The 13336-nt window shown below is 45.2% G+C and overlaps 1 protein-coding gene across 1 annotated transcript in view; it reads left to right on the top strand.

The window, feature by feature from the left end:
• The window catches only part of SLC4A5 (solute carrier family 4 member 5), a 106852-nt gene that overhangs the window by 27962 nt on the left and 65554 nt on the right, over positions 1-13336 (top strand). Inside the window, exons 4-6 of the mRNA XM_077805628.1 lie at positions 5319-5479; positions 9217-9372; positions 11932-12027. Coding sequence (XP_077661754.1) covers positions 5319-5479; positions 9217-9372; positions 11932-12027 — 413 coding nt within the window. The remainder of the gene's footprint in view (positions 1-5318; positions 5480-9216; positions 9373-11931; positions 12028-13336) is intronic.

Below are 13336 nucleotides of genomic sequence, written 5' to 3' on the forward strand. Positions count from 1 at the left end.
TCTCCGAGATGCAGGTTACAGAAGGAGTTTGATGGATCTCTGTCCAGACCCTTGAGGCGGCAGGTGTGTTTAACTGGCCTAAAAGTCATCAGCACAATCGACACTAATCAGCCCTCTCGCCGGGAGCCTCAGTAGTGAGGCCAAGGAGTGAATGGGCCGTGGAGACTGGACTCCCTCTCACCCAGTCGGAGTGGGTTCAGGTGCATTAGCGAGAGAGTGTGGGGAGAAGGTTACAGTGCTACTGGCTGGTCTGTACCCGCTCTGGAGATAGAGGGCTTCAGTCTCCAGGGGCAGCCCAGGACTTCACGCGAGCCTTTCCACTGCAGGTTTAAAAGCTGCCGAATTGCAGGCTCTGTGTTTCCTCTCTCCTTGGGTCAGGAATTCACAGCCTCTTTAGCTGCGGGGAGCCAGCTCCTTCGCTGCGTGAGCACTACCTGCAAATAAAACCTTGGCAAGCCTAAACAGGAAACTTCATCTTCAGAGCCAAGCAGCCGTCAAGACAGTGTGGGCTTGGCTCCGGGAGTCTAACATGGGGCGAAAGCTGACTGCGCAAAAAGGCCAAGGGTGAGGCATTGCATGCTAGATTGCCACGCCTGGGATAACGATGCTTGTAAATTACACTTGCTGTGGTGATGGTGTCTAGTCTGTTTAAGGTTGCCAACTTTCTAATCTCAGAAAACCGAACGCTCTAGCTCCACCCCTCCCTGAGGCCCCGCCCCTCGCTCACTACAGTCCTCCTCCCTTGGTGGCTCACTCTCCCCCACCCTCACTCCCTTTCACTGGGCTGGGGGAGGGGATTGGGGTGTGGGAGGAGGTGAGGTCTCTAACGGGGGGTGTGGGCTCTGGGATGGGGCTAAGGCTGAGGGGTTCAGGGTGCGGGAGGGGGCTCCAGGCTGGGGCAGGTAGTTGGGGTGCGGAAGGGGGTGAGGGCTACGGCTGGGGGTGTGGGCTCTGGGGTGGGGCTGGGGATGAGGGGTTTGAGCTCCAGGTTGCGGGGTGGGGTCAAGAGATTCAGAATGTGGGAGGGGGTTGAGGCAGGGGTTTGAGGTGTGGTGGGGGGGGGATGAGGGCTCTGGCTTGGGACCAGCATTCTGGTCGAAAACTGGAAACCTGGTCACACTAAGTCTGTTCAGATTATAAACTGTTTGGGGCAGGGACTACCTTCAGGGTGTGTTTGTACAGCACCTAGCGCAATGGGCCCCTGACCTCACTTGGGGCCTCTAGGTGCAACTGTCACACAAATGATAAAACATAACAGGCCAAAGGTAGCAGGAACTCATGCTTCAGTGCAGGGGTCAGGAAGGAATTTTTCTCATAGAAGATTAGGGTTGGAAGAGACCTCAGGAGGTCATCGAGTCCAGCCCCCTGCTCAAAGCAGGACCAACCCCAACTAAATCATCCCAGCCAGGGCTTTGTCAAGCTGGGCCTTAAAAGCCTCTAAGGATGGGGTGGTGGAATCTCACTCATCTCCGTGAGTACTGCAGCTTGTAAAGGGGCATTAGGGGGTGTCTTCTTCCTTTGAAGCAGTAGTGAGCAGATCGTCATCTGGTGTAAATTCTCACAGAACCATAGGCAGGATACTGGACTGTGTGTTGGGGGGGGGGTGAAGGCACAAGCATTTTAACTTTGTGATCTGAAGTGAAATACTGCCTCCGCTCACAAGCGACAATAAGTTTGAGCTGCTCACGCTATCGTGTGGCTGCGAGGGGAGGGGACAGTGGGGGTGGGGCCGGGGGCTAGCCTCCCTGGCCAGAAGCTCAAGGGCCGGGCAGGACGGTTCCGTGGTCCAAATGTGGCCTGCGGGCCTTAGTTTGCCCACCTCTGCTATAGTGTGAAAGACACAGGACAGTGATACGTTGTAAATAGTACAGGAGAGCTAAAGCTGACCTATGGTGAGGGTTTATTAATGAATATCTGTAAAGAGTTTTGAGATCAGTGGGTGAAAGGAGCTACATTGTGGTAGGAAGAAAAATGTAACAAACCAGGACTTTTTCCTTCCTGAAAAATGAATCTCACATTGATGCTCTTTAAAATATTCCTTGAATTTCTCCTAAATAAAGCTCTGCAGTATCTCCTGACTCGGTTCCAGTGTAGCGCCCTCCCAGCTTTATGTATTTATTTAAAATACTATTCACTGATTGCCTTTCTCTAGTTTTAACAAGCACCATTTTGTGTTCATGTATCATTTTTCATTCAAAGATCTCCAAGTGCCTTCCAAAGGTGAGTAGCTATTATGGTTGCCCTCTGACAGGAGGGGAACCTGAGGCACCAGAGAGTTTAAGGGCCAGTTTTTTTTTCTTTTTAGGATTACTTCAGATTGCTCAACCCAACTTGAGCCTGATTATCAGAGGTGTTACACTCCCGCAGCTCTCACGGTCTTGGGTGCGCAGCACTTCCTAATGCAGGTCCTGTTGTGTGTCAGGTTTGGCACAGAAAACTGAGGCCTTCAGAGGCCATTTGTGGCTTGCCCAGATCACACATTAAGTCCATGTTCGAGCTGAGACTAGAAACCGCATGTGCTCTAACCACTACATTACACTGTCTCCTTCTCTGGCTGCATTAATGGCCTTTTGTTTGTCAATCAGCCTTCACAGTCCATCATACGACAATAGTAGTACAGGACAATAGCCACCATATTTCTTCAAACACTTTGTGCAAAATCTGGGTGAGGTAACAGTAGCCTGTTGCCTTGCCCTGAATCAGACTTACAGCACCCAGAATCTGTTTCCTTTCTTTGCCGCTAAGTGGGCGAATGCTGCTTTACTCTGTTAACCAGGAGGAATCCTGGATATCGTCCCCCTCAACCTCCCGGCTTCAAGAGCAATGAATCCCAGAATCCTAAATGAGCAGCAAAGCTGCAGTGGGAAAGAATATCTAAATAGTTCTCCCACTGGGAAAAAAGCATTGAAGTGTGTCAATCTGCCTCCCCTCTGTAGTTTGGATCTCTAATCCAGGTAAATGCCAACCTAAAGGGGAGGAGGAACCACCAGGTATGTATGTCCCTGACCATAGCCTGGATAATCCACAGCTGTTTGCAGTATTTGCAGGCAGAATTAGCATATGCTCTGTTGCTAATTTTTTTTTTTTTTTAAAAAGCCCCTGTTGTCCTCTGTTCTTTCCCTCTGTCCCCACTGCAGTGACATGAGCTAAAATCCAAGTTGTACCAGTTAAAAGCTGCCAGGTTAAGCCCTAGACTGACTAATCCATGAGAATTCGTGGAGTTGGGTCTCTGCAAACCTGATTTAAAGGAACAGCAGCTTTATTTCCAAAATAAATACAGGCGCGTTGCCGAGAATTACTTGTGCTTAATTGGAGCACGAGTCATATTCTCAGGGAGCCTGCAGAAATCAGCTCTCATTCATTTATTTGTGTTCCTCTTCATGGTGAATGTTAAGAAGCTGATGCAGAACATTAAAAGCAGAAGAGTTTTGTTTTTGTTTTTTAAAAGGGAGAGAGCGTGGTCTAGTGATTGGAGGAGGAAGCCCGGACTCTGGGTTCCTTTCTCAGGTCTAGTAGAAGAGCATGGTCTAATAGTTGGAGAAGGGTCTGGAAGTCAAGACTTCTGTGGTCTGTTCCCAGATCTCGGAAGGGATTGTGGGTCTAGAGGTTGGAGCAGTGGACGGGGAGGGAGAGCTCCTAAGTTCTTTTCTGCCACTGAGAGTGACGTCAGGTTAGCTCAGCATCCCAGTTTAGTCACTGAAAAATGGTCTAATCGCCCCGATAGAGTTAATTAACAAATGTCTCAAAAGCGCTTTAATCACCTTGAATGGTGGAGGTGTGTTATAAATGCTACATAACCGGGCATGAAACTGCTTAGTCAGCATGCTGCATCCTCTCATTTGCCATTTCACATTTTCCTGATGCTGAAATCCTTCACACACATAACGCAGTCAAAATGTAATTAACCCATCCCTGAAATGAATAGAGCAGGTCAAGGTTTTGGGAACTCTGATCACTATCAAGCTGATTAAATGAATTTTCCAGTGTCCTACCGTGACAGATGTACCAGGCCTTTTTTGCCCCCAATGCAGTATCACCACCCTAACACACTCCACCCAAAGGAAAACCGTTGGCTGGGAAAGAGGGGCAATGAGTTAGACCTCAGAACACTGCCATTCAGGTTCTGGTACCTGCCGAACCAACAAGACTTGGTCCTCCAGGGTCTAGAAGAGGAGTGGGAGGAGTTACTAGCCAATCAGGACCCACCAGGCGATATAAGAAGGCTTGCTTTCTTCTTTATAGGGGGCAGTGCTGGATGAAGCTGGGAGAGGAGGGGAGCTCCCCAAGCCCTAACCCAGAACTCCGGGCCCTCAGAACCTAACCATCTAACTGCACCTTCAGCTGAAGGAGTCCAATAAACTAGTGGTTTTGTCTTGACGTTTAAGGGCTCAGGTGACCAATTTTGGGGGTTGAACATTAATTGTTAAAGGATGAGCAAAGAGCTCATCAGACACCTTGCTCCAGGCACGCTGGGACACCATCCTTTTAGTATTTGTTCGCTGTATGCATAAGCACATTATTATTTCATAGATGCACATGGCACTTCACCAATAAAATGCTTTCCCTGCCTTGAAGACTTTACAATCAATTTTTTTTCATAGCAACATAAGTATTATGTTGAGAGAGAAAGAGGAGGGGGGAGGGCCTGATCCCAGCAGTGAGATTTACCAACCCAACAGGTTCTGTTCCTCTTTCAGATGATGTGACTTTAGGCAAATAACTTAACCTCTCTGCCTCCACTTCCTCATCTGTAGTATGCAGACATACATTACAGAGATGGTCCGAGGGTGAATTGGTGAAAGCTCGTAAAGCGCTTGGCAGATGGAAAGTGCTATCTATGTTCATGTGAAGCATTACCGCCCTTTAATAAAAAAGGTCATTTAAAACCATGTGTGAATTGGACTCATGAAAGGAGTGCTTCATATAACATAGTGCTGATAAAGCTCTTGTAGGATTCCTCTAGCTATGAAGCTTTGCCAATGCACCACCACCCTGACCTAGGACTCTTCTAGATATCCCAGCCCTGAACCATGCTCTGCCAATGCCTCTCAGTCCTCAGCTGTTCCAGCCCAGGGCTCCTCCAGGCACCTCCGCTCTTACTCATCCAGATTATTGCTGATAAATATATCTAACTGTAAAATGCACAGAGGCTGTACAGCAGCTGCCCTGTGATAGATCTATTCTGTTCAAGTTCTTACATTGTACCCATCACCTTGGTACCTGATCACCTGATTGGTGCACATTTTGGACAGATGTGCAATTTACAGCCGTGCATTTGTACCCTGTACTGATCACACCTGTGGCTTTTGTTGTTTCAGGTGGATAAAGTTCGAAGAAAAGGTGGAAGAAGGAGGGGAGAGATGGAGCAAACCTCATGTGTCAACGTTATCTTTGCACAGCCTGTTTGAACTACGCACGTGTCTACAGACAGGGACGGTGCTACTAGACTTAGACGGCTACTCCCTACCACAGATCATCGGTATTAACCTCTCAATACAAACAGCGGTGGGGTTTTCTTGAGGTGGTTTCATTGGTACTCTAGCCTGACCTAGAACTAGAGGAATGTGTCACTCATGGTGGAAGGGAGGGTTAATGGCACGTCAAATGGCGCACAATGTAACTGACCATATCGAGCCTGATTCTCCACTTGTGTGGTCATTCACTTGCGTAAATAGTAAGATAGTGTAATGTAAATAATAAGACAATGTGGGCAAGTGGCTATGGTGATGGACAATAAATTTATTCTGTGTGAGAGGATGTTAGACCACTAGGGTAGGCTTGGGGAGAGTGGAGTTCAGTTCCCTGATTTGCCACAGTCTTCCTGTGTGGCCCTGGGCACTCAGTTAGGCCCAGATTTGTAATGATACGCACTCAGCATTGCAACATCAAACTGATTTAGGAGCCCTTGTCTCATTTTCAAAAGGGATTAGGAGCCAATATCCAAATTATGTAGGCTCCTAAGTACCTAAATCCCTTTTGAAAATGAGGCTCCTACATCAATTAAGTATTGCAATGCTTAGCGCAGCAATGCCTGAATTCTGTTTAAAAATCGGGGGCCTTAGTCTCTCAGGGCCTCAGTTCCTCATCTGGAAAGTAGGGATAACAGTGCTGCCCCCTCCCACCCCACAGAGGTGTTGAGGCTAAATACGTTAAAGTTTGTGAAGTGGATAAGCCCCGATCCTCAAAGGTACTGAGCTCTCCTGACTTTTATTGAAACCAATGGGAGTTAAATCCCTAAACACCTTCGAGCATCTGGGGGCCAGATACGTACCTAAAGTCGATTATGCACTGTAACTGTAAATCACTACTGCTCTGACATGCTTGCATTTGACTCCCACTTTTCTGTGTTTACACATTTACACCTTTGCAGTCAGGTGCAGTGAGGTTCTTTAATACATATCACTCCACTGCAATCCATCCAATATGACGTTAGGCAATGAAAGGATGATGATGAGGTTGTTGCTAGATTAGTTTCTGTTACCTGGTGGGTCTTACGCAGTGTAACTGTAGCCATGTCAGTCCCCAAATATTAGATAGGATCTCACCGCACCCACCTTGTCTCTCTGGTGGGTCTTATGCTTACAGCTCAAAAAACCCCACACTTGTGTGTCGAGGAAGCTCTGACTAGTGGTTGGAGCTGGGACTCCTGGGTTCTATTCTGAGACCTGTAGGTGTTAGTCAGGCTCTAGTTAATGTTTGTAAAGCATCCTGAGATTATATAAACCTGATAGGTGAAGAAAAGCTGAAAAGAGCAGATGCAGTATTACGTCAAAATTAACAGTGCCTTATGCTGGGTTTCACTTTTTTCATTTTTATTGATGAATGTTAATTTCATTATGCCTTACGTAATATAAGCCAGAGAGAATGTAACCGTTGTCAAGCAGGCTATGTGGTACAGTTGAGAAATGAAAACAAAATTGATTTCTAATCTCTGTGCATCCATTTACTTATTTATTTTTCTCCTTTGATTATATATAGTTACGTACAAACGTCATTACATATAAATACAGTAAAAGTTTTTAAAAACCTGACCTGTGAGGAAAGCTTAAAACAACTGATCGTGTTTAGTCTTGGGAAAAGAAGGCAAGTGGGGAACCAGATAAATCTTCAACTATGTTCATGGCAGCTATAAAGAGGACAGTGATCAGTTGTTCTCCATGTCCACTGAAGTTAGGACATGAAATAATGGGCTTAATCTGCAACAAGAGAGATTTAGGTTAGACATTAGGAAAAACTTTCTAACTCTAGTTAAACTCTGGAATAGGCTTCCAAGAGAGGTTGTGGAATCCCCATCACAGAAGTTTTGAAGAACAGGTTGGACAAACACCCATCAAGGATGGTCTAGGTTTACTTGGTCCTACCTCAGCACAAGTGGCTGGACTTGATGACTTCTCAGTCGTTTCTGTGATTCTGTATACAGCAAGTGACTCATGAACTCAGCGGATTTGCTCTGCAAGTTAATGAGAGAAAGCTCAATACATTTAGAACTCGAGAGCTTCCTTTTTATTGTCCCTTTTCAGAGTATAACTACACGTTTTAAAAGGCAGTGTAGTAGTCAGCCTTTCAAAGTAACAACCCACTGCATATGTTAAAATGTTGGCTCAAATTGCTGCACTGTTACATGCTTAGTGAGAAGCTCGGTAGAGGTTTGCCATTCTTATTTATTCATTAATCATCTCTGTTTGTTTGTTTGTTTGATTTATTATCTCTGGTATGATGTGCCTTTTATGTACTTTTTAATTTAACTTTGTGGGCCTGATTCTAATGTGCCATAATAAGCAACTCTGTAGAAATCAATGGAATTTACACTGGGGTAAAGAGAGGACAGCAGAATTAATTTACAGTATCAGAAGAGGTCACTCTCAGTACATATAAAGGCTGGTCTACCCACAGACCTACACTGAAATAACAAAAGGAGAGAGTCCAAACTGATTTAGTTATTTCTGTGCAAGTCTGCATATAGATGAAGACCTAAGACAGCTAAATCAGCATCACCAACCCATTCAAATTAGCTTGGCATAGTAACTGCTTCGAAGGAGTGTGTGTTTGTGTGTGTGGTATAATATGCACTGCATGCTGGGATGGGTTTTTATCATATAAAAACATCATAGTCCCTTCTGTGAATCGCTGCTGATCTCACTGATGCCCAGATATTGTGGTGATGATGAGCATCTCGGAGAGAGCATATTGCTTGTTTTGACAGTTTAGAGCCAAATCATGTAGCTTTGATTCTTCCCAATGGTGGGAGTTTTCCCTGCCCAAGAAGAACTGCAGGAGTTGGCCTGTTAGGCAGCACGGGCTTGATTCTTCACTACCGTGCTCCTTGTGTGCCATCATTTCACACCTGTGCAAAGTTAATGCAACACCCTGACATATCTGAATGGCTGCATTTTACACAGATACCACACGGGTGTAAATGATGAAAGAAGGTACAGGGCAAACAGGGGGGCACTACACCTTTAAGAAAAGGAAAGTAATATGGCCCTGGTTCAACACTCCATTCTACAGGCAAAACCCCAGGGGAAGCAAGGATATTAACTGGGATTTTTTTCTGAGTAAAGAATGAGCGTGAACTTGTCTATTATGATCTGAACCCACCATATAGCCTCTACAGACCATCATGTATGATGAGACTTCCTACGATGGCATGGAGCCAATCTGTGACTGCTAGCAGCAAATATCTCCAGTAGCTGAAGATGGGATGCTACATGGGGAGGGCTCTGAGTTACTGCAGAGAATTCCTTCCCAGGTGTCTGGCTGGTGGGTCTCGCCAACATGTCTAACTGATTGTCATATTTGGGGTCAGGAAGGAATTTTCCCCTGCATCAGATTGACAGACTCTGTGGGGGTGGGGGGGGTGGTTTGTCTTCCTCTGCAGCATGGAGCATGGGTCACTTGCAGGTTTAAACTAGTGTAAATGGAGGATTCTCTGTAATTTGACATATTTAAATTATGATTTGAGGACGTCAGTCACTCAGCCAGAGGTGAGGGGTCTGTTACAGGAGTGGGGGGTCAGGTTGTGTGGCCTGCGATGTGCAGGAGGTCAGACTAGATGATCATGATGGTCTCTCATGACCTTAAAGTCTGAGTTTTTGGCATATGATGCAGTTTTAGGGTTTGCAAGGAGGAGCTTTTTTTTTTTTTTTTTTTTGCAACAGAACTTTTCATGCCGCAGCCCAGCAAGTCACGCGTGCGCTTCCAATGTCCTTCTTTCAGATGATGTTATTGAAAAGCAAATAGAGGATGGTCTGCTCAGGCCGGAGCTGAGAGAGAAAATCAGTTACGTGCTCCTGAGGAAACATCGCCACCAGACCAAGAAGCCGATCCACCGATCCTTGGCAGACATTGGCAAATCTGTCTCATCCACCACAAGTGAGTTCACAAGATTCAGTTCACACATGGCTGTATCCCAAGGTCCTTATTCCTTTTTGTTTGAACCCAGTCTGTTTTGTGATTTCCTGTTTTTAGCCCTTTTAAAGGGGGATTTCTCTGTTTCCAGTCTAGGATATTAACTTGGGTTCAAATGGGAGGCACTTTGGAATCTTGGCTGTAATGACCTTAAGTTGTCCACTCTCTAGACTAACCTAAAGGGCAAACTTAAGGTTTTGCTTCTGCACATCAGATGTAATCTCTGATAGCCTGCTGTCCCGGCATGCATACTTCCATTGACTTCAGCGAGGCATCCATGCCTCTAGGGAGAGCAGTGTAGCAGAACTGAGATTCACCCAACAGCTCAGAGCAGAACTTTGCTCATAATTTAGTGATTTCTAGCCTTGGTGGTTTTGGCTGTGGTTATTACTCCTCATCGATGTTTACACTGTGGGTCTTTTTCCATTTAGGAGAAATAAGTCTTTGGAATGAATATTCACAACATATAGGAAAATACAGGGGCAGATTGTTTACCCACAAAGGAAGTTTTGCTGTTCACTTCAGTGGGTGCTGTGTTGGGCCCATTATTAAATTGCAGGGAAGATTGTTATTGCTGCTGTTCTAGCTGCTATTCTTCTTGTTGCTTCAAGCCTATATCAGTCATAAGTAGAGCTGGTCAAAAAAATTTTTGACAGAACAGTTTTCCATTGAAAAATGCCATTTAATCTAAATGTTTCATGGGAACGCGTCAATTTCAACAACATTTTCAATGGGAAAAACTAAAAATGCTTTATTTTGACAATGTCAAAAACATTTTGAATCAAAGTTCAGTTTTGTTTTGACTTTTATAGTCTATTAAAGTATAGTTTTTAATATATTGTGTGTAGATTATTATGTATATGTTATAGTTAACAGTTAATGTAATGTAAAAGGCCAAATGGTTTTTGATACTAGCAAGATTTTTTGAAATGCTCATTTTGAGGACATTTTGGGGATTTTTCAGAATGTTGGGATTTCCTGCAAAATGCAGATTCCAGTTCCTGACCAGCTCTAGTGAGGAGTTTTCTATCACAAGACAAGATCCCGCCCTGGCAGCGGCATTGAATTAACATTGGGGAGGTGCTAGGTTTCCGTAAATGCTTGCAATGCAGCTCTATCCTGAACAGTGTCTGTGTTGAAAATGGCCCCTTCTTAATCAAAAGATCTATTCTCTGGGTCTCATGCTGATCTCATTTACACCAGTGTAAATCAGGAGTGGCTCCAGTAAAGTGAATGGATTACACCCACCATGTAAGCACGAGCAAAATTAGGCCTTTTTGTGTGTATTCCCAGCACTGGCAGGTTGCCCAAGGACATTGCTTGCTTGCTCTCCCGAGATGGTTAACAGGTGTAATTGCTACAAGGTACCACACAGCACTTCCTATGCAAGCCTACTGCATTTCTGAGGTAAAAAGGATTACAGAGAAATCATATTAAAAACAATAAAGGAACTTGGACGCTTGCTAATAAGCTTACCAAGCATCACCCGCACCCACTCAGGGATGCTGGCAAGAGTTGTCCTTCAACCCCCAACGCACGGGGATTCCTTTGTGGTCACAAGTTCAGCACAGCTTCAGCTCAGAACAAGCTCCCAGGTTTGTGTGTCCTCAGGAGGCTCAGTCCTTTCAACCCTACCCTAGGGATTGGGGCCCTCCATGGGTCGGGGGTCCAGACCATCCACTGAATCATGCAGAAGGCTGTTTATCCAAACCCCTTTTTTGTCTCTTGGTCCCTGCTGGAGACTCCAGTTTGAATTCATATAAGCCAGGGGGTGGCTTTAAAGGTTGATAACAGAGGAAGTTATTAGCATCCCCCCCTTCCCTACTAGAGAAAGTACATACAGTGCCACAATAACACACCATTTTTAATACAGTGTGCCCCGAAGGTTTTAGTTCTAATTCGATGAGGTTTAATTTAATTTAATGAAGTTTATCTTAATTCCAGAACGGTTCTTCAGGATAATACAGGATATTATCAGTCTGTCACACACCATGCCAAGTTCCATTGTCTTGCTCAGTTTCTTGCCTCAATTATAACCACGGTATCTGAGCATGAGGGCCAGTTGTAAGTAGTAGAGCTTGTATTCACACTGTGTGATGTTCATCCTTGTGCAGAGAGGGCCTGTGCACCAGTCAAATGCCACTTCAGGCCTCAAAATAGGGCTTAAATGGGACTACGGTAGTGGCATAAGCCTTGCATTGGCCCTCTGCACAGCAAGGAAAATATTAAAAATACCCTGTCAGAAGTAAAGCCGTTCCTTCCTAACAGAAAAATTACTTGACCTGAGCCAAAAGTGGAAAATGCTGCTGAATTCATTGCCAAACTTGCAGAATATCAAGAGGTGTGTGAAATCTATCCAAGTTAAGCACTGGACAATTAATTTTCACCCATTGCCACCCAAGTTTCAATACCTGAAAATGACAAGCTGTATTCATTGATGGTCACACGTGATCCAAGCTGGCAGCATTTGCTGACAGCCTTATTGTGTACATGTATGTGGTCTAAATGCTCTCTCCCTCTCAGATCGCAGTCCTGTCCGGAGCCCAGCAGCAGGGGCCAGCTTCCACCGCTCCACCGAAGATCTTAGAATGAGACAGAACGCAAATTATGGACGTTTACGTAAGTTGAACAACAGCTACTTACTTGTTCAGCGAGGTAGCAGTGTCTAGCAGAACAAACACCTGGTTGAGAGTCTGTAATCCTGAGTTCGAATCCTGGTTATTTCTCTGATTTACATTTGGCAAAGCACATAATCTCTTTGGGCATCGGTTGTAAACAACTATTTCCTAGAGTGAGAAAGCAAGAATGGTCTACTTGAAAATCACTTTTCCATCTGCAAATGTTGCTCGAAGTAAACTCTAAAATTACTATGATTGAAAGAGCTTAGAGAAAGATGGATGCCACTTTATCCCATGGTGATTGTAGTTACAGTGCACTTATGTTGCAATTGCAGCATAGTTACACTGTGGCTACGGTTTTCAATTACAAGTAATTCAGATAACCGGAAGGGGAACTGCATTACAGACTCCCTTATGGTTACACCTCTGGATGTTCATTTTATTGCATTGCTTTTTGGAGCCCAGGTGTGTTTACCTACATTTCAATTACACTGCAGTTATCCTGAGCCTTGTAGTTCTCCTTCCATTTTTATGCATTGGTGGCAATTCTAGGTATCAAAAAGCATAGCTCCAGTGTATTGCCAGGTAGAACTTATTGCAAAGTGTCAGCTGAAAATTAAAGGTTTTTAAAATTACAAATAATTGCTTTGCAACGAGCCCTGTGCAAGGAGCATAGTTACACTGCTTCAGGATCCATGTTGTGACTTCATCACAGACTGTGACAGCTGGATAGTTGGTACAGATAACTTCCCCCTCTGTACCTTACAACTCCTTATCCTGCCGCGTAGGGGTGCAGAACAAGTGACAATCTCACCCTGAGATGAATATCTGGGGAGGGGGGGCAAGTTTGCGTTTTTCAGCCTGCTCCGATGACTATAGTGGGTGTCATTCACGTTGAAATCAAATTAAACCGAGGCGAAGCCTGAAGGGCTGGATTCACAAAGGCACTTAGGCGTGGTGATGCTGAGCATCGCCAGACCTAATATGTAGGCACCTAGAAAATCACTGCAAATCACAAAACCTGAGTTTGGTGGCCAGGCTCCCTGTACAGTTATTGGGGAGAGGCAGGTGCCTCAGAGTGGGGGGTTCAAAAGCCAGCATGCTGGAGGCCAGGTGCCAGTTAAGCTAGCCAATGGGAGATGCCAAGGATGCAAGAAGCCAGGGTGCAGGGTGGGCAGGGGAAGGTGGCTCATCAACAGCAGGGAGACTGGGGGTCTCATTTCCCAGGCGAGCGCTGCAGCCACTAGGCTACTGAGTCATTCTCATCCTTGCACTCTCTGGCCCAATTACTCTTAATTATTTATTCACAG

The sequence above is a fragment of the Eretmochelys imbricata genome, chromosome 26, assembly GCF_965152235.1.
Source record: "Eretmochelys imbricata isolate rEreImb1 chromosome 26, rEreImb1.hap1, whole genome shotgun sequence".
Lineage (NCBI taxonomy): Eukaryota > Metazoa > Chordata > Testudines > Cheloniidae > Eretmochelys > Eretmochelys imbricata.